General features: G+C 41.4%; 1 protein-coding gene across 1 annotated transcript; it reads left to right on the top strand.

The window, feature by feature from the left end:
- Positions 1-6,814: 6,814 nt before the first annotated feature.
- LOC108792964 (amine sulfotransferase-like) lies at positions 6,815-25,130 on the top strand. Its single transcript, XM_018563862.1, has 6 exons — positions 6,815-7,005; positions 10,082-10,296; positions 12,484-12,610; positions 15,701-15,795; positions 23,045-23,225; positions 24,936-25,130. The coding sequence occupies exons 1-6, from the start codon at positions 6,849-6,851 to the stop codon at positions 25,052-25,054; spliced, it is 894 nt and encodes a 297-aa protein (XP_018419364.1). The 5' UTR covers positions 6,815-6,848; the 3' UTR covers positions 25,055-25,130.
- Positions 25,131-26,028: the final 898 nt, after the last annotated feature.

Below are 26,028 nucleotides of genomic sequence, written 5' to 3'. Positions count from 1 at the left end.
TCCGAATCCCAATGCATCCAAATGTGATCCGAATTTCGGATCACGTCCGAATTTCGTTCAAAAACTAAACTGAATCGGACATGTGACTTTTCTGGCCAATCAGATGTGTTTTTGGTTTAATGCATCCGAATGGGTCTGAACACGAATTTTCATTACGCAGTGCGATCGACATATCAGACACAAGCACACAGTCTCAGTTTCCGCAGCTGACGTGTCTATTGTATAGGTTACACACTAATGTATTCCTGTATTCCATGACTCACTTTTCCTTCACATGCAACCTTTTTTTTTGTTTATTCTTGTGCAGTAAAGAATATTTATATCTATTTGGTTTTGGGGAGACACTTTCTTTATCAGTGTACCATTTTTATTTATATTAATTGTATTTACTTATGGTTTGCCTGAAGTCTTTGTTATGTTATGCTACCATCTAGTGGCAGAATCTAGATATTTCAGCTGACTTATCCTCCATTGCTTTTATGGTTAAATCTTTGTTTATTATTAGTTAGTTTAAAAACAGCATATTAAACATTGATTAAAATAGAACTACAATACAGCATGGTTTGTGAGGTAGAAGGACATCAAAAGTGTAAGATCACCTTTTGTTGGAACTTCTTGCACAGCCTCACAGATAAACACAAGCACACAGTCTGATATGTATGCTGCACATGGCTTGACCAAAACAGGAAGGAAGCCACTGCTTTATTCTCTACTTTATTCAATACAACAGAGCATATATACCAGAGATATATAACAGAATTCATAAACACTGCCATCTAGTGACCGAAATTGTATACTGCAGGAGTTGTTTCTATAAACACAGTAATGTGTATTCTAACATCTTTGGCAGTAGAAAGATTCCAAAAAGTATTATAAGCATAGATCCACATGGAAAATATAAAGCAACTACAACTGTCACATAATAAGGGAGTAAGAGAATTGTTTTAATTCAAAAGTAGCTGCAAATGTATATATATATATATATACAGTATACATATATTTATTTGTCATCTTTTCATTGCTGAGCTTCCAAAGACATAAACATTCACATCAGTGACAATCCGGGTAACTTAAACTTACTTCTCATTGCCCACTTTTCAGAGTACCAGGCAAGGCAGTCAGATAAGTATATCTGCCCAAATGTGTCTTTTTCTCACATATCAAGTATAAACTGATGAGCATAAGCAATAAAAATCTCAGTTCAGCTTTAGGGCAAGGCAGTTATAATCCTTTGTATCTGCCAGTATACTCTCTGAGTTACACAAGTCCCCCATGGTGTGAGTTTTTCACCTCTCTCCCCAGACACCTCAAGATCGGATATGTGTTACTATGACTTATCTGAAATGATGGAGATTCTCATCTACAGCGGGATATGCTTACAGTATATGCTAAATGAGAGCACTGTAAAATGGAACCTATCAATGTCTTTGGATTTCCTTTAATAGAATACATTAAAGAGGATTCATAGGGAGAGAGCGCTACTGTTATTCTGAAACAGGGGACATGTATATGGGGATTTTATTGGACTACCATGGTTTTTAAAGATTGTATTCTTTCAGCATTTAGTTGATTCATTATTCTTTTCTGTTGATTTTGTAACAAATGATTATTTTTGTATAAGTCATGTATGGTGGCTTTATTTAATGGTTGGTTCATAGAGAGGTTGTACTATAAGTTTTTTGAGTCCTGTAAACAGGTGTTGGTTGGAGATTGATTTGTTGAATTAATACCGGGGATTCCAAACATATAAGGGCTGGATAGTAATTTTTTGTGTAGGTTTTATATATGAAAAATATTCCACTTGGCCAATCTTTTTTAGTACACAGAATTAAATTGTCAATATATGTTTAAAGTTGCAAAGCACATATAAAAGGAGTTTACATCAACCAGCCCGCAATAGAGCACAATTATTTGACCTTTGGTTTAGTTTAGGATGAAGGTACCAGTTCCCACCAGTTTATTGTTATATTTTTATCTATCATATATGAACACTCATATGAACACAGTTCTGCACCTTCCCACCTGCAGCCTACTGATTGGACAAAGAAGGAGCAGAAAAACACTGATAAGTCATCCCTCTACTCACTCTGCTCCTCCTGTTAGCATGACCCCTGTCAGCACATGTGCCTGGTTGGCTTCTAGTTCTGCCTCTTGATGACAATCAGTCAACCCTTCTGTGCAAACAATGCCACAATTTTAATTTCACAACACATTGAGAAACTTATGTTAGTTTTGTGTAAAATGCATTTAATTTTTTTAAATGAACATGGAACTATATTTGATGTTGTTTAGGGATGCACCGATACTTTTCGAGTACCAATGCCGATACTTGGCATTTCCATGAGAACTACCAAGGCTGCAGCGGTTGCAGCTGGGACCTGGCTCTGGCACTCCACCACTGTCCTGAAATCATTAGTCGATATTGTTTTAGAAAAACTGTCACATGACAATAAACAAAAATGTATCAGTACTCGTACTTGTAAGTACTCGGCAAGTATCAGTACTCGTACTCGCAAAACTGGTATCTGTGCATCCCTTTATTTATATTTATAAAAACAAGATCATACATTCAAACAGAGATGTACAAATCCCAGGAGCTCCGTGTGCTCCTTACAAATGACAGCTGCCTCCCAACTTTTGAATTTTTCTCTAGTGTAGTCTTGGAGCTCAAAAAGTATCAGAACTTGTACTTGTACCGAGTACTGTACTTGGTATCGGTGCATCCCTAATGTTGTTTGTAGTTCACCTTTAAAATAGTATAAGCATCTACATTTTCAGATTCGTTTCTGAAGGCTGCTCTTAATTCTTCACAAACTTTTTACTAATGAATATTTTGGAAGCTCATTAGTTAATCCACAGGGAGGCAGGGACTATAACTGTGTGAAAGGGGATGGACTTTTAAAATGTCATAACTGATTGGCTGAGCTCCTAATATAATATATACAATTTGGTGGTGATGTGGTGAATTTTGTACAAGCTACGGATCAAGCAGTGAAAAGACTGGTGTGAATAGGAAGGTCAGTTTTTATATCTTTATGTATTAGCAACGTTAGTGCATGCTTGACTTTGGTAAAACATCCTCATTTCCACCTTTGTAAGTGATTAGCATTTCTTGTGTTAATGTAGAGGTGCAGTGATGATGTACAGTATGCGTGTACATTTTCATGTCTTACATTGTGGGCTTTTTTACTTCTTTATGGGCTACAAGTTCCCTCCACAGCAAAATCAATCGGTCACTGGGGGCAGTACTGTGCTGAGTAACATGCACCAGCTGCTCTGCATTGTAGCACAGTGACTGGTGTGAATGGGACCTGACTGTTCTCGCAGAACTTCAGGCAGCAACAAATAGGCTGTGCTCACTCTGCCGATCCAACCCCCTTCACACGAACGACTGTGTACTCAGTTTCTGTGAAACTGATCAGCAAGCTACTTTGGAGCAGCTGTAAGCAGACCAGGCCCCCAGAGCACCCCGAACACTCTCCCTGTAAGTCAGCATAACAAGATCACTGCACGTCTGCTCTGCTTGTGTGTCGGAGGTAGCAACATTTCCTCAACACTTGCTAATAATGGGGGAAACGTTCCCAACTATCGATCTCTAATCTTCATCTCTCTTTCATTCTGTTTTGTCTGTTTCTTTGATCTGTCTGTATGTTTGTCTTTCTAGGCTGTCTCTCTCTGGGCTCTTCCTCTCTCTCTCTGGGCTCTCTCTCTCTCTGTGAGCTCCCTCTCTGGGCTCCCTCTCTGGTCTCTCTCTCTCTGGAGTCCCTCTCTGGTTGCTCTCTCTCTCTCTCTGGGCTCCCTATCTGGTCCCTCTCTGTTCTCTCTCTCTGGGCTCCCTCTCTCTCACTGGGCTCTTCCTCTTTCTGGGCTCTCTCTCTCTGTGAGCTCCCTCTCTGGGCTCCCTCTCTGGTTGCTCTCTGGGCTCTCTGGTCCCTCTCTGGTTGCCCTCTCTCTCTCTGGGCTCCCTATCTGGTCCCTCTCTGGGCTCCATCTCTCTCTGGGCATCTTCTCTCTCTGGGCATCTTCTCTCTCTGGGCTCTCTCTCTCTCTTGGCTCTCTCTCTCTCTCTCTGGGCTTCCTCTCCAAGCTCTCTCTCTGTCTGGACTGTCTGTCTATCTCTCTGTCTGGGCTCAATCTGGGCTGTCTCACTTTCTCTTAGTACTTCTCTCTGTCTATGGGCTGTCTCTCTCTGTACTGATCTCTCTCTATGGGCTGTCTCTCTGCCTGGGCTATCTCTCTGGTCTCTTTCTCTGGGCTGTTTCTCTGGTCTCTCTGTCTGCCTGGGCTGTCTCTCTCTCTCTCTCTCTCTCTCTCTCTCTCTCTCTCTCTCTCTCTCTCTCCCATTCCTCTCTCTCTGTGCTCTCTCTCTCTCTTTCTGGGCTGTCTCTCTCTTTCTGGGCTGTCTTTCTCTGGGTTCTCACTCTCTCTATGGCCTCTGTTTTTCTACCTGAAAAAAAAATCTCCAGGTCAATTCAGGACACATTTCTACTTTGAATAATAATGAATGGGGTGAGCTCAGTTTCCTCAGATAACCTTGAGCACAAGGGAAGTATTGCATTGTGGGAAATATAATGTTTTCTATGTTATAGTTCTCACTGTGCACAGCAGCCTGTAATTTACACAGACAGCCTGCATAGCACAGAGGTATCAAATATGGTATGGATCTTTTGCATATTTCTCTTCAGAGATCTAATGTGTTTTATAAGCCTTCTGAATCTTGTAATATGGGCGTGTCCAGGGCCGATGCAAGGATTTTTACCTACACAGGCAAAGGTGCATTTTTACACCCCTCCCCCTGGTGCCCTCAGGTGGCTGCGTATGAAGCCTTGTGCTGACCCTGATGGCAACGAAACAATAAACAGATTTGTCTGATCGACTTTATCAGCGCTCACTCTCAACACGGTTGTGTGTGCTTGTGCCTGCAATTCAAGTTTCTGCCTTTTGATTCTATCTGTAGAGTCGCAGCAGACAGAGGAACATCGAGGGGAGCAATCAGAAGAGGAGCAGCTATGGCACCTCAATGGCCCATTCACACTATCCAGTGCTTTCATCTCAGTCCCATGGCATGAACACACTGGACCGCTTAATCCTACCCTCCCCACGTTCTGGGGTGGGAGGGGGTCTATCAGTACTATTAATTTCAATAGCACCGCAAGCACGCCTCCTGCCCGCAGTGCGATCGACTGCACTGGAACGCGTGGTACCGCAATGTTCTGCATTCCAGTGCAGTGCAATTGCAAAAAATAGTGCATGCATTCACATTTCACTGGAATGAAGGGCTTTGCGGTACCACGTGTTCTAGTGCAGTTGAATGCGCTGTGGGTGCTGCAATGAGCAGCAAAAGCTTTTAAAGCATCGCCTATGGGAAATTTGGGGTATTGTAGTTTTTTGCGGTTTCATGGGCGCGCGCAACTTTAAGGCTTGACATATTTGGTATCCATTTACCCGACGTAACCCAATCCTTTATATTTTACCAAAAAATTAATTGGGTATCTTATTCTGTTTCTGTGCACTAAATTTTGTTTTAGTGTATTTTATCATAAAAATACTGGTCTGGATAAACATTTGTGCAAATACCGTGCAACATAAAAAATTGCAAATAGCATTTTCTTATTCTACAGGGCCTGTGCTTTAAGAAACTATGTATACTTTTTTGAGGGGTTGAAGCTGTTTTCTAGACAAACATTTAGATTTTAAAATGTGTGCGCAAATATAAAAACATTCCTAAAAAAGTTTAGTTAAGTTATCCAAAATTAAATGTATGTGGATAGGATTAGGTGGAAGAAATCCACCATTTGGGTGGGCTGTGAGATATGCAAATTGGTTGTTGGAGTGTGAAGCCGGATTGTGGGTGAGATGTGGAATAATCATAATGGCTTTGATGGCGGCAAATGTGGTGATATGGGCGGTGGAGGGTATATGCAATCACCAGGAGGCTTTGGGTCCCCTGCACCTACACAGGGAGAAAGAAAATCTAGGTCCAGGACACAACAGATTGTTCCCTGTACAGTTTCTCAGCTGCTCTCTGCCACCCAAAATTACCAGTTCATTTGAGGTTGAATAGTTAAGATTATTTATTTTATTCCAATTCTGGGATCAATTGGATATTCTGCTACTAGACTTATGTTCTAGTAACAGAACATAATAGAAATCAGCTCCACTTTATATCTGCCAATTGTCAGCATTGTTAATAAACTGGCTGAATGGAGTGAATGCCATTGCCCATAGTAAGAACAGCTATTTACAAGAAGCTCACCATGTTTAGTAATCTTCCTTATGTTATAGTGTGGTTCCATTTAAACTAGTTTCTTACTCAACTTATCTGAGTATCTTGTGTATGTAGCCGACATTACATCTAACTATGTTTGCAGCTGTGCCAGGATTTTTCCGCCCACTCCCGCTGGCACCCTCAGGCGGCCACTTGAGCTGCCTTACACTAACACCGGCTCTGGACGTGCTTGGTGTCTACCTGACTGGTATCTTCTTATACATTTGTGTAACCACTTCTTATAAAGATAACTCCATTACAGTAGGAATAATCAATTATGTATACACTTTGGCTTTGGGAGTTCATTTTAGGTAAGAAAAAAACAGACTCACAGATGTGTGATGCTCCTAGACTGTTTATGCCAGGCTATTTATGACAGGGCCTGAGTTGAAGTCTATTGCAGACCCTGCTATATGTATGTGTATGTTTTTGTTACCAACTTACAAATCTTAGAGAAATAAGCGTGGCACTCTGTTTAGTACAACTTTTCCATTACTTTGGGGCTTGTCAGAACTCCCTATCATTTAATTTCCCATACTCCACTTAATAATACTTTTCATTACAGGTAGCATTGCTAACAATGGCAGCAATTACACCTGTGTCACGTGACAGCAATCTGTACTTGTATAAAGGATTCTGTTTTTTAAAGGATATGATGCCACCAGAGTTTATTGACTCACTGAAGGATTTTAAAATAAGAGATGATGATATTTTCTTGATTACTTATCCAAAATCAGGTGAGTTTGATGTTAATCACAAGGAGAAACTGTAAAAATTAATCTGGAATCAGTCACACATAATTCATTGCAAAAAAAGTTCTCCTTGACAAATATGTGGGAGTTGCAAAAAAGGAGAAGCTCACTGAAAGCAAATCCTATTTACATTGCTCTTGCAAGGGCCATCACCTAACCACTTTGTGTTATTGAGGTACCATACAACAATGCTACATAAACAAACTACTTGGTTACAGGTAAAACAAGAGAAAAAACATACAGACTGCTACAAATATGCATACATATACACATTTGCAAACGCTATCTATCCTTTCTAGCACATGCAATGATTTCTATGCAGTAGGATGCATAAAAGTCCTAGGCCTAAGCACCCACTTGCCGCTATGCAGAATTTAAACATTGGGTTCCTTGCAAGGTCAGGCCAGCTCAGATACTGCCCTTACAGCAGTGATGATGTCAACAGCAAGTTCTCTTGGTGTTATCTGCACAAGGTTCTCTGATGTAAAACATCTTTTTTAATTTGGCCTCAATTTTAAACCCTGAGCGCTACTAACAATGATGAGGGAGGATATTAATAGCAAATTGGAAATGGTGGACACCTACGTTTTAAAGGAGTTGAAATTCTCACTAAAGGAACCCAATGAAAGGGAACAGAAAATTATAATTAACATATACAAAGTTGTATAGCGGATCAAAGAAGAAAGTGTTCTTATTGTAGCCATGAAATAAAAAGTATGTATCAAGTACTGAATTGCAAAAAAATCACAGAAAAATTTAGTTTATGCATAATATGTACACAGCTTTATTAGACAACATATACAAAGAGAGACATGCAAGGCAGGTTTAATCAACAAATAAAAATGAGAATGTATTATTTTAAAAGCATTAGCCAGAAACAGTTACAGATTTATTAGGCTGCATTTCATGAGAGAGAGATAAGGTAGGTTTTATTGTGGAATACAAATCTGAGTGTATTATTTCTGAGGTAATAGCCAGAAATATTGTGCAGACTCAATGAGCCCAATGTAGGAAGGTTTAATAGGTGGCAATTTAAGAGGGAGTGTATAGCTTCACAGGCAAAAGTCACAAAAATTGTACAATTGATGCACACTATATAAGCTGATTTAATAGATGGCAGTTGAAGAGGGACAGATCAGGCAGGCTTTATTGTGAAATAAATATTAGAGTGCATTTTTAATGAGAAATATTGGCACCGTGGCCATAGTTAGTCAATGATATCACCACTATCCCCACCACCTCGGCCACACACATTCAAAGACTAATGAATGTGCTGAATTGCTGTGGAAGGAAAGGATTTGCATATAAATTAGCCACTGCAGGATTTTCATATCAATAACTAGTGGTCACAACATAATGGGCACAGAGGTAGTGAGTTTCACACTGGGATCTCAATACACAGCTCCAGACATGGCCTTCAAGGGACAGCTGAATACAAATCCTGGAACAGTTGATAAATATGGGCATAATACCTCATACAAGAGGTCAGCCCTCCTGGGGAAAGCCAAACCTCTGAAAAGGGACCTTCTCTTTCTGTAGGCATCTCAGTTTTGCATGTTCTAAACTTTCCCAGCCGCCAATTCAGATGAAAAAAATGTGGTTTGTCAATTGCCTTTTATTCTACCCTCTCCTTTCAGTACCTTGCCAGTGTGGAAGTTAGCCAATGTTGTTACCTTCTTTTGACTTGTAAGATCAATAACATGTGTACTTTGATAAATGTTTACACCTATTTTTCAGCGTCTCCTAAATGTATTCTAAAATGTATATGATGCTAACTGATGGTCACTAAAACGGGTAATATTGTCTAGTATAGAACTTTTATCATGCTAAGGCATGCACCAGTAATGGTTGATGTCATGGAACAAATTAATTTTCATTCTAACTACCTCTCATGACTTAATGCCATTTTAATGGCAAACCCAAAGTTTACACAACAAATTTCAGAGGCACAGAAATAATTTTTTGAACTGAATGATACTGAAAGGGAATAAAAATAGAGTAATTAACAGTCCTGGGTTTATAAGTTCTGACAGAGTCCAGCTAAATGCACAGAAGATGGATCTGAATGGCTTTCTCCAAGCAAGGCTGACAAAGTTTCTTTCTGAAGGTTAAAAGGGGAACTCTTCTTGAAGCTTTGGTGTTACGAGCTTCCTGATGTTGTGAGAGTCCCTCTTCTTGATGTTAAAACAAGAGCCTTCTTAGCTGCATCTTTTTGTCAGTCATCTAGGGGGTGTCACGGAGCCAGTCCATAAGGCAGAGCTGAGGAGGGGAAGCAGGAGGGCTAAGCCTTTACGATGCCCTTCTCCACTCTCCCAAACTGTAACATTTTTAAATATCTATATAGTTTAATATTTCTACATACTACTGTCTGATAACTCCTGAGTTATTGTGCGTCATGAAATTAACTTTGAATAGAAACAAAACTTGAAATTGGTGTGATCTATGTCTGGCCCAGGAGGATAAATGTGGCTTCTCCGGCCTCTGACCTTTATAACCCACCTATGATTAGTATGTGTGGATTTCTCTTGACGAGAAGCTGCTATTTATGCAATTGATTTTACCATATCATTCCCCAATTCCGAGTTATGAAAATTGGGATAATATTATCACTCAGTTTATGACTTAGGGATGAGGGATACCACACATTCTTTCCTTAATCACCAGGTGATCTGTAGGGGATTAGCTGAGCTTGGCAAGACAATTGCTATGGTGTTAGCGATTTTACCACCCCTATCATAAAAAAGATTATTAAGCTAATCCACACCAGTTCCAGGGAAAGCTCTAGATCAGGTTTTAGTGCTTCACTATGGAATATAAAGATCACAGGCCCAGATTGAAAGATATCGTTGCTGGAATTTGAAGATGCCTGTCAAACTTAGGGCAGCCTGAGGTCACTTGAACTAAATTGAAGGCTGCATTCTTTCAAGATGAGGAAAGAGAGAATCTCATAGTTAATATTGATATGCTCAAACCTCAATATCGTCACATGGAGTACTAAAGCTCTTGATATAATATTGTATGTATACAAATAAATTAATTTTTTTCTCTTTCACATTAAAAGGAACCATCTGGACTCAGCAAATATTAAGCTTAATATGCAGTGAAGGACACCGAAATGGTACTGAAAAGATTGACACTAATGAAAGAGTGCCATGGTTTGAGTGCCAAATTCTGAATCCAGATGTAGATTATAACAGTCTTCCTTCACCTCGTCTGTTTGTATCCCATTTGTCAGAAACATTCATTCCCCAAGGATTAAAAAACAAAAAGGCAAAAGTAAGTAGATACATTTGGGGCTGATCACTACACTAGAATATGAGATTAGTATGTTCATAGGAGGAGTGAAGGGGTATGAGTGGGCGGTATGTGCAGCAGAGGAAAGTGGAATGAATAAGAGATGGCAGTATGTGCAGGGGAAAAGTGAGGAAGGTATGGCTTTAAGGTATAATAGGGGGCAGTATGTGTGGAAGAGAAGTGCAGAGGGTATGATGGTGGGCAGTATGTGCAGAGGAGAGTGCAGGGGTATAAGAGTGGGCAGTGTGTGCAGAGGTTAGGAGGAGGACAGTGTATGCAGGAAACGCGAGTGCAAGGTAAAACAAAATGTGCAGGGGATGAGTTCAAAGGCTAAGACAGTTAAACATATGTGCAGAGGAGTGTGGAGAGTATGACAGTAGCCAGTATGTGCATCAGAGGAGTACAGAAGGTATGGTGCCCCTCCCTTTTAGATGGTAAGCCCCCTCAAGGGCAGGGCCCTCCTTACCATCTTGTCTTGAATTGTATTGTGATTGTAATGTCTTCCTTATATTGCAAAGCGCTGCGCAAACTGTAGGCGCTATATAAATCCTGTATAATAATAATAATAATATGGTGGCTGGGTTATGATTTTAGGCACTATGTACAGAATAGAAGTGCAGAGGGTATGACATAGACATATGCTATTTGTTTCTTTTCGAATTGAAACTTGTGCAAATATTGGCAAATTCGGACATTCGGATGCATTTGCATTTCTGAATGGAAGAAATAACAAGGAGGTCACACATGGTCCTTTCTGTCTACCAGATTCAGAACAGGGAAAGAAAGTGAATGTCCTGGTTGTTTCCTGTGATTATGTACATTGTCTGCTGTGAATGTGTGCCTATATTTTATAATTTTGTGTGTGTGTGAGTGTGTGTGTATATACAATATACACTACAGGTATATTGCCAAAAGTATTGGGACACCCCTCCAAATCATTGGGTTCAGGTGTTCCATGAAATGTCCTTGGTACTAAATATTCCACAGTCACCTGTTAGGGGTATTATAACAAAGTGGAAGCAACTGGGAACAACAGCAACTCAGCCACAAAGTGGTAGGCCACGTAAAATGACAGAGCAGGGTCAGCACATGCTGAAGCGCACAGTGCGCAGAAGTCGCCAACTGTCTGCAGAGTCAATAACTACAGGCCTCCAAACTTCATGTGGCCTTCAGATTGGCACAACAACAGTGCGTAGAGAGCGTCATGGAATGGGTTTCCATGGCCGAGCAGCTGCATCCAAGCCTTACATCACCCAGTGCAATGCAAATCGTCGGATGCAGTGGTGTAAAGCACGCCGCCACTGGACTCTAGAGAAGTGGAAATGTGTTCTCTGGAGTGACGAATCACGCTTCTCTGTCTGGCAATCCAGGAGAACGGTACTTGCCTCACTGCATTGTGCCATGTGTAAAGTTTGGTGGAGGGGGATTATGGTGTGGGGTTGTTTTTCAGGGGTTGGGCTTGGCCCTTTTAGTTCCAGTGAAGGGAACTCTTAAGGCATCAGCATACCAAGACATTTTGGGCAATTTCATGCTCCCAACTTTGTGGGAACAGTTTGGGGATGGCCCCTTCCTGTTGAAACATGACTGCGCACCAGTGCACAAAGCAAGGTCCATAAAGACATGGATGAGCGAGTTTGGGGTGGAGGAACTTGACTGGCCTGCACAGAGTCCTAACCTCAACCCGATAGAACACCTTTGGGATGAATTAGAACGGAAACTGCGAGCGAGACCTTCTCGTACCTGACCTCACAAATGCGCTTGTTGAAGAATGGTCAAACATTCCCTTAGACATACTCCTAAACCATGTGGACATCCTTCCCAGAAGAGTTGAAGCTGTTATAGCTGCAAAGGGTGGGCCAACTCAATATTGAACCTACAGACTAAGACTGGGATGCCATTAAAGTTCATGGGCGTATAAAGGCCAGCGTCCCAATACTTTTGGCAATATAGCATATATATGTATATATATATATATAAATACACACATCAATACAGTATATAATTAACGCAGGAGCTCTACTTTAATATGTATTCATATAAGATATGGGATGCTGTTTGTGTATTACATCTTGAAAAGAAAAAATAAAACATTTTGTTAGGTAATTTTATTAGCAGTTTGTAATAGACAGATTGGTGTATTATTACTTCACGAACTTTATCTATTTTGAGATTATCTACGTGATGAGGAATCCAAAGGATGTTATGAAGTCTTGTTATCATTTTCAAGCCATTGTTAATTTAGCAGAGGAATCGCCAGATTTTAAACACTTTTTTGAGAAATATTTGGATGGAGAAGGTAACTATGCTGTATGTCCTATATGTTCATGGTATTGCAGATTTATTAAAGCAAACGCTTTTATATGTACTGTATATACCCTATTGCCTTTGTTTGCTTCCAGTAAACCCTCGGTTATTTGTATCAGACAAAAGCCTGTGAAAACAATTCCCTTTTAATATTTTTTTATTGTCACTGTGTATAAAATCTAAAAAAACACAAGCAAGATATAAAAGACAAATACAAAAAACAACAACTATAGGAATGTAGCATGTGCAAAAGAGAACAGATCATCCCAGAAATGAGATACTTATAACTAAACAGAGTAATTGCTATGTAAATAGAGGCATTATCAAACAAACATCAATAACCATTACACAAATTACTCAAGCCACCCTCCCACCCTGCAAAGCCAGGCCAGAAACAATGTCATTTTGTACAGCTCCAAAAAAATGTGCTGCATGGTAACCTCCTGAACATTTCCGACAAATGGCCGAGCACTGTGGGTAGAATTTATGCAACAGTTTGGGAATCTATACCAGCAAGATAATAACTTGAATCCTGTTTCTTGAATTTTACTAGACGCTAAGGGGTCTATTCACGAAGCTGCCGAAGGATCTGGCCGTAGCTTCCTGAGGCTAGCTTCGGCCCCAGGACCCCTTCGGTTCAGTAGAACTGAAGGGGTGCTGTACGGGCTATTCACAATAGGCTGAGCCGTGCTGAAAGCCGCTGCCGAACATGCTGAGCATGTTCGGCCGACCCGAAGCCACTTGAAGCAAGCCGATGTACGGCTGAAATCAGCCGTACCAGCCTGAAGTGAATAGACGAACAGTGTTCGGCTCACTTCACTTCAGATCGGTCATTCACTCGGCTGCCCTTGGCAGCTTGGTGAATAGACCCCTAATGCTTTATGGGTAAGTTGTATCATTCTGTTAATCTGCTGCTCAGGAAATGAGATCCCCTAACTATTTTTCCCATGCCGTGATGTATGTGGGTTTATCAGGTAGATCAGGGAGATCAGGGGTCTCAAACTCAAAACATTCGGGGGCCCCTCAACAACTTTTTTTTCTCCCATGGGGACCGCTTGCCAAATTTCATACTTCCAAATAAAATATACATCCGGTATGGTACTACGGACACTAATACACACACAATAAGATCCCATTCATATCTGTAAGTTTAGGTGCGATTAGGAATTCCTGCATCAGGAACTTGCGTTTTCCTGCAGCATTAATCCCAAATCTGGCATTTACAAGTGGCAGCTGTCACCCATTTAAGTTAATGATCAGGTGACAGTAGTTGCATGTAAACGCCTGCACACCGCATGTGAGGTATGTGATATGATTACATGTGGTTACAAAACAATCCCTGGCTGCACAATCGATGTGTCCAGGGAGAGTGATTGATTCCTAACTAAATGTAATCATATCGCATACCATTACATGCGGTGTGCAGGCGTTTACATGCAGCTGCTGTCACCTGGTCATTAACTTGAATGGGTGACTGCTGCCGCTTGTAAAAAGCCAGATTAGAGATTCCTGCTGCAGCAAAACGCAAGTTCCTGATGCAGAAATCTCGGATTGCACCTAAACTTATAGGTGTAAAAGGAGCCTAATACACTGCCCCCCCATACACATAAAAAAATACATGTTAACAAAAGAAACATGTCCATAGAGTTCAAGCAATAGAACAATGAATAGGTTTATCCTGGATTCTCTATGTGAGCACTGGCTGCACTTCAGCAATCATTTGTGCTTGAAAGGTATTAGTGCAATTATAGAAAGTTAGGCACACTCAACTTTAGCAAAAAGAAAAAAAAATATTGCAAAAAAAAAAAACCTATTAAGTTTTACAACCTGCTATGTAAATGTTAAATAATTAGTTAGAATTACTATTACATTTCTGTATCTATTAGTTTGGTGTATATTTCAAATGGGCCACATTTTTTTTTAGAAGATAACATTAGTTGACATGTGTTGCAAATTAAATGTAGAGGTGCTAGAAGTTTCACACCCCGGGTTGTGGTATAAAAGAAAAAGGATGTTTCCACAGTGGGGTGTGCAAATACCAAAAGGGGAAAGAGAAAAGGGGTTTTTAAGAAACAATTCCAGGACCTCAGAGATAAAATCTTAGAAAAACATTTATTGCAATATAATTTTAAACATTATTTTAAAAGATAGGGAAAAACAAACAGAAAATAATAAAAAACATATGCGGGTGCATTCACCGTCTGGTGACAGTACCGTACAGTTCTGAAATGTGCGGTTGCTTTTTTTTCCCAAAGTTGTATGGATGCTCTGTAAATCCCAACATGTTTCGCCCAACCAGGGCTTCTTTGGGTATTTGCACACCCCACTGTGGAAACATCCTTTTTCTTTTATACCACTTTTTTTTTTACAAAGGCATCAGCAAAAAAATAGAACTTAATTAAAAAATGTACCAATATTAAAAAAAAAATTGAATTAAAAAAATTGAATTTACTTACCCATGGAAGGTGCATGGTTTCTACAATGTAGCACTATACGCTAATGCTGCGTGACTGCATTCACTTTACCCGCTAGGTCATTTCCAACAATATGTGACAACATATGTTAGGATATGTTAGGACAACAGCCTTTTTCCAGAAGATAGCTCATGTTTAGCCAGAGAAATGATATAGGGGGCATTATGAATGCTTCTTCTTAAGTGCTGATGTTGTGTACATACAGGTGAAACTTGAATAATTAGAATATCGTGCAAAGTTCATTTATTTCACTAATGCAACTTAAAAGGTGAAACTAATATATGAGATAGACTCATTACATGCAAAGCAAGATAGTTCAAGCCTTGATTTGTCATAATTGTGATGATTATGGCTTCAGCTCATGAAAACCCCAAGAACCCCAAATCCACAACCTCAAAAAAGTAGATTATTACATGCAATCAATAAAACAAGGATTGTACATAGAACAATACCGGACCTCTGAAAAGTATAAGCATGCATATGTACTCAGTACTTGGTTTGGGCCCCTTTGCAGAACTTACTGCAATTACTTTTGCACAATATTCTAATTATTCGAGTTTCACCTGTATGTTATGCTAACAATGCATGATGATTTGCTATTTTTACAGTTTTGGCAGGCAAATGGTTTGATCACATACGAGGATGGCATACTCATAAGGATGATTACAATATCCTTTTCTTAAAATATGAAGACATGATAAGGGTAAGAGGTCTGAGCTCGCTTTTAATACTAAAGGTCTTTGTAGCTGTATTAGTAATAGGCCTTACAGTTAAGGAGTTCTAAAGTCACAACATATACTGTCCTGTTATAACATTAGCAGAGTAATAGGAATACATTCTATAGTTGCTTTTTAAAATGCAATCAAAGCTTACTTGAAAAATCCCTTTTATGTAGTGAGTGCTGCCTTCCGTCTGCCTATTACTTTCAACAACTTCCTGGATTCAGATTGCATCTTTTTCCCTTCTGCTTGACGTGATGCAATCTTGATTTCACAAGACTAAATATCCCATCATGCATTGCTTCCAGCAAGTAACAATGAAGTTACATTGTGGGGAGTTAGTTGAGTTGTAGTTCAGAGTGGTGAGACAAGGTAGTGCGTATTCACAGGCCTTGTTGCGGTGGATATCTGTATTTTAAGGTGCACTTACCCTTTAATACTAAAATAATGCCGCAATAGTTTATATATGGTTTTTTATTATATCAAAATAATATCTAAGGCTAGTAAACATGAAGGAGGGTTTTTAGGATTGTTATAGACATCTCTCTACAAATAATGAAACTCAGTGAAAAACCATTACAGAGGCTTATTTCTTGTTAGTTGCATGACAGGGTCCTCTGGAATAAAAGATAAAGATGCCAAAGTGTGCCCCCCCCCTTCCCTACTTCACAAGCTGAGATGGGTTGTGTTTGCTTTCCAAGCAAGAACGTGGCCAGAAATGACAGCCACTGTCCTCTAGACCTTGAATTGCCACTTTTTGTTTATAGAAAACAGAATTCTAAAAGATTTTGATTAATATTGTGATCATCAAGACAGGTGCCTCCTCCCTGCAATAACAGGAACCACAGCAGCCTCCTGCATTCTTTACTAATTGTTAGCTGGACCCTAGTAAAGTCTTTTGGTGGGCATGGAAAAATTGAAGCAATAGCCCCTGCTCTGTTAGACTTTCTAGTAGTTCCCCTTTTAAAGCGGAACTAAAACGCTTCGGGATGCTGGGTTCTCCAGAGGATTTTTCCATAACGTGTAAGTATGCTGAGCATTATGGCATGCTTGCCTTATGAATGCCCTTCTCCACTGATGCAATGGCCGCTGTCCCCCTCATTACCAGCACTTTGATCTCAACCCATTCTTCTTCTGGGTTCAGAGTCTTTAGCCATCTTGATTGGCCAAGCCAGAATAATGTATCTCCCCCACATGTGCATAGGAGTTCCTTCACCGCAGCACAGTATCGTGTGAGGTATTTACACTGAAATGTGCATGTAAGGCTTAGTGTATGCTCAGAAAACAAAAAATGCTGGCAGCAAAGCAGAAGCATTCATGACAGAAGAGACATACTGATTGTCTTCTGTCATAAAATGCCTACCTTTTAGCATCTTTTTCAAAGAGTTTAATTCTGCTTTAAAGTAAAAAATGAATAAATCAGCCATAACAGGCTATATTAGTGGTTGGGCAGACTCAACTCAGCAGACTCAGCTGCACTGTAACAGGGAAGTCTTCAACAATTCATAGCCTCTGCCCTCCAGATGCCTACTACGCTGTATTAGTTATGCAGAAGGTTTGAAAAATAATAGCCAACTGCAATTTTGAGTCTGCAACCACGCTTCATCTAGCATACATTCAGAAAAATTACAGCAGAAATAATTTCATCTGCACCGGCCCCACAGTTCAGGAAGTGTGCTCTGTCATTATAACGTATAACCTGTAATACCCCTGCAGGCAAGCCTAGGATCACAACTGTGGAGATGTGTTAGGAGTACGGTTTTGTCTGTAGGCGGTCTCTTGTATACTCTCTCAGCAACTTAGAGATGTGTATGAGACCGGTAACATCATATAAACCGTTGATGTTGGTTAAAGGGTTTGGAACCCCAAGAATAGGCTAGGAGTGTTATCTGCTGCAACATGCCCTAATGTAACGCCAAGTGGTTATAGATTAAGCAGGTGAGTAATACAGTTCAATGGCGCCCCCCCTTCACTTTTCGCTTGGGGCCCGCGCCCCTGCTGCACCCCCGGTTGTTACGCCACTGAGTTCAAGTACTTCTGAGGTGTGGGAAAAGGTTACTGGATATAATCAATGACTGAGTACAACTCTTCTCCTTCATGTAGCAAAACAACACTCTCCACACTATAGCAAGACAATACTTTCATCAATGTTTTGTAAGCGAACTCCCCTTTAGTCAGAGTATAGGAAGTTTGTCCCTTACAACACAGTTACTGGCAGTTCTTATGAGCAAGGCTTTCACAGACTGGTTAATATGAAAAATGCAGTGGTAATTGCAGCAGGGAGGCAAGCTGTGCCTCCTGTAACCAGTTTACTTGCGGTTCAGTGCTGTAGGTGTCTCGCAGGGTCGGTCCTTCCCTCACTACACAGAGATGGTAAGTTAGTGGTGCTGGGGTTCGGGTACACAGTCCCTCGGTCGGTCTGCGGATGCAGGGAAGTGAATCTTCAGCGTGTACTGTCACCAACAGTTGGACGCCGAAGATTCGTCTAGCCGCGGCTTAAGAGGCTTCTGCTCGGGAAGGAGGAGCTGGGACGTGCCGTGCGCGTGCGCTATCCCGTATCGCGCTCCCGGAACGATCAGGGGTAAGTCTCTTACAGGACCCCCCCCAAGGGGAACCCCTCCGGGGTTCAGAGAAGAAGAGGGACGGTTAGGATACCGGCGGTGGAACGACCTCACCAACCCAGGCGCATGGACATCTGCCTCATCCTCCCAGGAGTCCTCTTCGGGCCCATAGTTTTTCCATCTTATCAGGTATTGAAGCCGGCGACGAACTCTACGGGAGTCCAGCACCCCTTCAATCTCATACTCCTCCTCACCATGTACCAGGATGGGGGGAGCCGGAGGCGGATTCCTACCCGGAAAGTGGTTAGGCCGGTAGGGCTTTAGTAGTGACACATGAAAAACTGGATGTACCCTCAGCTCTTGAGGGTGAGTGAGTCGAACAGCGTTCACATTAATAATTTCCTCCACAGGGTACGGCCCCACATATAGTTTGCCCAGTTTCCTGGATGGGACCCTCAACCTGAGGTTCTTTGTAGACAGCCATACCTTAGGGTGGAGACCTGTGTCGGAGGTCGTAGAACCTCTTCTGACTTGCCTGAGCCTCCGCCATGTTTCGACGCAGGTTCTCGGTCGTACTCTGGAGAGTCGAGACGTAGTCCTCCACAGCTGGGATGTTGGAGGGCACGGAGGCAGGTGGCAGGAACTCAGGGTGAAACCCGTAGTTATCGTGAAACGGTGACTGTTTGGTTGAAGAACTGGTGGAATTGTTATAGCTGAATTCTGCCAATGGAAGGAGATCGTACCAGTCATCCTGGAGATGGGTAGAGTAGCACCGGAGGTATTGTTCCAGGCACTGGTTTGTCCTCTCCGTCTGGCCGTTCATTTGGGGGTGGTACCCGCTTGACAATCTGTGATCTATCCCCAATTTGAGGCATAGAGCTCTCCAGAATCGAGACACGAATTGAACGCCTCTATCGGAGATAATCTTGGCCGGCACTCCATGTAGCCTTACTATATGTCGGAGGAATGCGTCGGCCGTCTCAGATGCGGATGGTAGCCTCGTTAGGGCAGTGAAGTGCGCCATCTTAGTGAGAAGTTCCACCACAACCATGATGGTGTTGTGCCCGGTGGAGTGAGGTAACTCCACGATGAAATCAATAGATACTGTCTCCCATGGCCTGGCAGGTATGGGTAGACTGAGCAGTAATCCATAGGGCTTCTTCTTCTCATGTTTACCGGTGGCACATGTCGCACAGGAGGCGACGTATTCCTTGACAGTGCGTTGCATCCCGGGCCACCAGAAGTATCTCTTCACTAAAGTTAAGGTCTTGGAAGCACCCGGATGTCCCGCTAGAGGTGCGTCGTGCATAAGCTTCATTATGGATGTGTGCAGAGCAGGAGGAATGAATAATTTGGCATCTTTATACAGTAGCCCCTCAGCATCTTTACTAAGAGGGATCTTAGTAGGTATCTCGCTAGTGAGGAGTTCCTTCTTTAATCGCTGTCTCAAGTTGAGGGAAGCAAGGAGGAGTCTCTCAGGCGGGATAATGGTGGTAGGGATGTCCTCTGTGTGTTCCGAGTCTTCCATCCTAGAGAGGGAATCTGCCTTGCCATTCTTAGAGCCCGGACGGTATGTGATAAGGAAGTTAAACCTTTCAAAGAAGAAACTCCATCGCACTTGCCGAGCGGAAAGAGACTTACTGATCCTAAGATATTGCAGATTTCTATGGTCAGTGTAGATTACGACAGGTAGTTCGGTGCCCTCAAGAAGGTGACGCCAGTTCTCCAGTGCCCCCTTTATAGCGAGCAACTCCTTCTCTCCTATGGGGTAATTCTTCTCAGCCGGGTTCAGCGTGCTGGAAAAGAAGGCCACAGGATGCAATGGTTTAAGCAGTGAGGCTCTCTGCGAGAGAATCGCTCCTATTGCGGTGTGAGAAGCATCAACCTCGAGTATGTACTGATACTGTGGATCAGGAATCTTGAGGATAGGTGCCGTAGCGAAGCGTTTCTTTAAGTGTTCAAACGCGTCTTGAGCTTCTGCCTCCCAGACGAACTTCTTCTTGGAACTGGTTAGGGCAGTCAGGGGTCTCACTACTGCGGAAAAGTTACATATAAATTTCCTGTAGAAATTAGCAAAGCCCAGAAACCGCTGAAGTGCTTTTCGGTTTTGGGGCACCGGCCAGTTCCTTATGCATTCTATCTTTGACTGGTCCATGTGTATTCCCTGAGGAGATATAACATATCTGAGGAAAGGGATGGTATCAGTCTCAAACACGCACTTCTCCGCCTTAGCATATAGGCGGTGTGCCCTCAGTCTTGTCAAGATCCATCTGACGTGTCTCCAATGGTCCTGGATGTTCTCAGAGTAGATAAGTATATCGTCTAGATATATCACCACACACACGTCTAGCAGATCCCTGAAGATGTCGTTGATGAAACACTGAAACGTGGCGGGTGCATTGCACAATCCGAATGGCATCACTGCGTATTTGAAGAGACCATACCTGGTCCTAAAAGCGGTCTTCCACTCATCTCCCTCTCTTATGCGTATGAGGTTGTATGCTCCCCGTAGGTCTAATTTGGTGAAAATCTTAGCGGTTTGTAGACGTTCGAGGAGCTCGGGGATCAGAGGGAGCGGGTAGCGATTTTTGAGGGTGATGTTATTTAGTGAGCGGTAATCGATGATGGGTCGGAGGCTCTTGTCTTTATTGCGTACGAAGAACATTCCTGCTCCTAAGGGCGAAGTCGAAGGTCTGATAAAACCTTTCCTGAGGTTTTCGTTTAAGTATTGCTTGAGGTGCTCCAGTTCGGGTTGTGATAGGGGGTATACCCTCCCTTTAGGTAGGATACTCCCCTGGAGCAGGTCAATGGGACAGTCGTATGACCGATGTGGAGGGAGCGTCTCCGCCATTGTCTCGCTGAATACATCAGAGAATTCCTCGTACGGCCTTGGAAGTGACTGGCAGGACAGCTGTAAGAGAGATGTAATTGGAGTAAATGGATAACAGGTATGTTTGCAATAGTCAGAGTCTAACAGGAATCTGTCCTGTGTCCAGCATATGGAAGGTTTATGAGTTCTCAACCAGGGAAGACCCAGAATTACGGGAAAGGTTGCCGAGGAGATAACATCAAATGAAAGAACCTCTGTGTGATTTCGGGGTCCACTTACTAGAAGAGGTTGTGTTTGATGGGTAATTGGACCCGAAGTTAAGGTGGAACCGTCAACAAAACTGACAGACACAGGGTTTGTCTTTTTACAAGAGGGAATTTTATTTTGCTGAACTAGGCGCTCATCGATGAAGTTCGGTGTCTACCATCGCTTCAACGGGGACCCTTTGATGTTCCCACTGCAATATAAGGGAGAGATATAGATAGCCTTGTGGAACAGGCGGAGAGGGTATAGGAACGAAAGGTAGTTTGGGCTTACCTCCCGCCTTCTTCCTGATGGATGGACAGTCGTCTACTGTGTGGTCCGGTAATGCCCAGTACAGACACAGCTTCATGGTCCTTCTTCGGTCCTTCTCTGTCTGGTTTAGGGGGCCCCGAATGGTCCCGATCTCCATCGGTTCTTCCTCTGTAGCTTGAGTTGGCCGACAGGGAGTAGATGAAATACCCGTCACTCTCTCCAGTCTGCGTTCGCGGAGTCGTCTATCTATAGTAATGGAACGTCCCATCAATGCTTCTAGGGTGGAAGGAAGATCTGCCCGAGCTAGTTCGTCCTTGAGGGAATCAGAGAGACCAAGCCTGAATTGGTTTCTCAGACTCAGATCATTCCATTCGGCCTCTCTGGCCCACCTCTTGAACTCTACAATATAATCTTCCACGGGCCTCCTACCCTGTTTCAGTCCCCGCATAGCCAGTTCTGCTGTGATCTGTTTGCTGGGATCCTCATATAGTAAGTTCATAGCCTCTAGGAACTGAAGGTATGAGTTGAGAATGGGGTCCTCCTTTTCTACATATGTAGTGGCCCAAGCTCGGGGTTCCCCTCTAAGATATGAGATTGCCGTGAGAACCTTCACTCTGTCGGTGGGATATGTCTTGGGTCTGAGGTCAAAGAGAAGAGCAGCACCTTAGGCAGAAACTTCCTCTGCCTCTGGGTTGGCCAGGTCCTGCTTCTTATTTGTGCCCAGCAGTGGGATAGGTATAAGCATCGTGTCTCTCTGTATGCTGAATTTTTGCAAATTGTTACACACCTTCCATTGTTCTGCATAATGTCTCACCAGACAGGGGTGAGGACACAGGTTGCTGCAGTATGCAAAGTACACAACCATTTTCTCTGAGGCTGGAAAGCGTACTCCACTTATTTTCAGGAATGTTAGCAACTATGGCTATAGGGCCATGCAGGACTGCAGAGATGTGGAAGCTTTTGAGGACCCTAAAGTGATCTGAGGGCAGTGGTTACTAGGAGAAATGTGCACATAATATCAGAAATGTATAAGGTTCATGTGGAGGCTCCTGCTTATTTTGATCATGGTGAGCACAGCCATGTTGCCACATTAAAAGTTATGAAAGTGATAATGTTTGCCAATTAATAATAACCAGAATACTTCCTGTCTCAAAATGATTTTCTTTAAATGGCAATAAGATGTTTCTAAAACACATTTGCCTTCGAAAGAGATAACAACTAGCTCTGAAGCCTTCATTAAAGCTGCCAAAACTATTTTAAATTTCAGGTAATGAAGAATAATATTATCATCATTTTCTACTAAAATTGGGTTTTTCATGTTTGCAGGACCTTCGCTCTGCTGTGAAGCAAATTTGTACATTTTTAGGGGTAGAATTAGATGATGAGGCAATGGATATTGTGGTCAAAAGAGCAACCTTTAAAGAGATGAAAACGGATCCTCTTGCAAATAGAGAAAACTTGCCAGGAGAGCATTTTAACTTCAAAGCTGGGTCTTTTATGCGTAAAGGTAAAACATTTTAGTTATATGTTATATGTTAGTGGAAATTTACTGTGAAGGCTTCAACATTTAGCATATTGTATGTACAGTATATACAGTATTTAGATATATGTTAACAAAATATATGTACAGTATATATCCCGCTCTATTCGATATTCAGTTCTCTATTGGAAAATATTAAATTCGATCTCCATCAAAGAATATATCTGTAGTGTACCTAGGGGAACGTAATTGATGTCACTGTATTTCTACAAGGCCAGGCATTCAACAATGCATCTTTATATGATGAAGAAGGTCAGTTTCCCTAAGCCCAAATTAACTCTCCCTCTCTGGACTGGAGAATGGGTCTTCAAAGATGAATAGACAAATACGATTTCTACACAAATTAGGAGCAATATAGAAAAGACACCTTTAGATTTACAGGGTTATTCACAAAAGGGTAAAGAGTTTGGAGAAGGCAGGAGAAGTGAATAATCTAGGACAACATAGCTGATTTGGAAAAATTCTTCAATTCAGCTCACTTTCCAGTTCAGTTATGTTGTCATAGATTGTTCACTTCTCCCGCCTTCTCCAAACTCTTCACCCTTTTGTGAATAACCCTGTTAGATGTGTTTTTTTTGCAACCTAAGGTCTAATTAAGGAGATTTACCATCACTTCCTTTCCCATTGTTACTTACTGTACTTGATATACTGAGATCTCCAGTGGGGTACAGACAGAACTAAAAGCAGATGGAGGTTCTAGTCTTCCTCTAATCTGCTAAAACACAGTATTTATATTGCGCTATGTGTCTCTGATGGAGATCTCTGCTCACTTCCACTCTTGGTGAATTTTTCCACCAGCACAGAAAAGATGGAAACGTCTCCCAGTGGGACTACGGAGGTTCTAACTCTTTGTCACTGTATCCAAAAACAAACAAAAAGCTGTACAAATGCCTCTTTCTGTCTCTCTATGTTGAATTCTACTCAGAGTAGTTGTTTTGCCACTTAATATTTTATATATTTTACTTGAGGTAAGCTGAAGAGAAGTCCTTTCCTCACCAGTAATATTTTAGAATAATTGAGTTGAGACCTGTAGGAGCAGTAGTAGAGGAATACACCTGTATAATAAGCCATAGTTCCTGAGAAAATAGATTTCTGCTGCTTAAGCCAGTTATATTTACTAACATTGTAACAAAACTCTGCTGGATCAGTAGTAGCAAACATTATGGACAAAATGTGCCAAAGGCATTAGGGGATTCAGAGTTTTATGAAATACTGTTTCCTTTGAAGCTAAAGGTGGCCATACACCTTACAATTATCGTTCAATTTTCTTTCCGCCTGAATACCCCATCATGCACAGACCTCTGATCCTTCCCATCAACTTGCCGATTATTGTACGAAACACCGATCTCGTTCATTTTTTGACAATAATCGCAAGGTGTTTGATCACCTTAAGGAGGAATAAGTGTGATATCAATCTTCATAGATGTATCTGGAAGGCATTAAGCTGCCTTGGCTACCGGTGACCAGAAATAGTTAGGGAATCAATTTTCTATTTTTTTTTTTAAACAAGGTTTTTCAGTAACTGCATGAATTGAGGCCAGACACAAATAGTGGCTATCTCTCATCTCGTGGACATCACTTAATCACAACTTATCAATTCATAACCTTTGACTCACTTCAAAACCATAAGGATTGTGAAGTATAGTATATAAACTATTTCATTTACTTTCTCTGCAGGCCAAGTTGGAGACTGGAAAAACATAATGACTGTGGCACAAAGTGAACTATTTGATAAAATATTTCAGGAGAAAATGGGAGATTTATCACTAAACTTTTGCTGGCAAATTCCCCAATGAACAAGAATAGCCCTCAGTTTTCTCTTTTTTTGCTTTCATATCTCATTACATGAATAGAAATGGATTTCGTTTGATTTAAAGCTAGCAGTATATATAATGTAGATCTCATAGATTTAAAAAATAAGTAAAATAAATCAACAGTTGTATCTTCTCCACACATGATTAACATTGACAGGCTGTTTTCATTCCATCTGTTTAAGTATATATTCTGTATCCATAACTTGCTGGAAATAAACACCAAAGAGCACCGAGGATGTTTTTCTCTCATTGGGGCCAAGAAAGCACATTTTTGTATAGGAAACAATTGTTCTCTATGCATTGTGCCCCTTTTCCTGCTTTTCTTGGTGGCTATCTCTCATTTTTCTCACCCCAACTCTTTGGGGAAGAGACTTTCACTTAATATCTCAATAAAGAAATAAAAAAACAAACATTCAGCTTAATTTTTTTTAAATCAGATAGTTTTTATTGATTTTGCACATTTACAGGTACGTTAAACAGACGTATCAACAAAAAACAAAACAGACCAAAAATAAGGAGTCCATAAGAAAGATCAATCCAACAGACACATTGATTTGAAAAACAAAAGATGGGGATGAGGGGGGGTAGGTATAATGTCATGCAGATAACCATATAGAATAAAGCATAAAGAATGGGCCGTTCACTATTGTGTGCGTACATGTAGTATACAGTATATCAGGCACATCGTGAAACACTAGTACATAAAAATAAATAACATAAAAAGAAAAACCCACTGTGCGTATAGCCAACACCTGTCTCATCTGGTTAAAAGGCTACAGTTAGGAGAGGTCGGGTCTAGTCGCAGGTATCCCTATGGAGTATATGAGTAAGCTGATTAGTCAGAGATGTCATGCCCTCGATACATCAGTCAACTGTCCCAAATGGAGTGGAAACGGGGCAAAGTAGCTCGCTGTTGAAAAGTAACTCTCTCAAAAGCGACCATCCTGTCTAGTTCT

Source organism: Nanorana parkeri, unplaced genomic scaffold (assembly GCF_000935625.1).
Source record: "Nanorana parkeri isolate BGI_ZX_2015 unplaced genomic scaffold, ASM93562v1 scaffold22, whole genome shotgun sequence".
NCBI lineage: Eukaryota > Metazoa > Chordata > Amphibia > Anura > Dicroglossidae > Nanorana > Nanorana parkeri.
The sequence above is the reverse complement of the archived record's forward strand: the minus strand, read 5'-3'. Positions and strand labels throughout refer to the sequence as shown.

Coding starts and splice junctions, on each gene's coding strand:
- LOC108792964 (XM_018563862.1), top strand. CDS start 6,849: ATGGCAGCAATTACACCTGTGTCACGTGACAGCAATCTGTACTTGTAT. Junction 10,297..12,483: donor TAAAAAACAAAAAGGCAAAA/GTAAGTAGATAC, acceptor ATCTATTTTGAG/ATTATCTACGTGATGAGGAA. Junction 15,796..23,044: donor AATATGAAGACATGATAAGG/GTAAGAGGTCTG, acceptor TCATGTTTGCAG/GACCTTCGCTCTGCTGTGAA.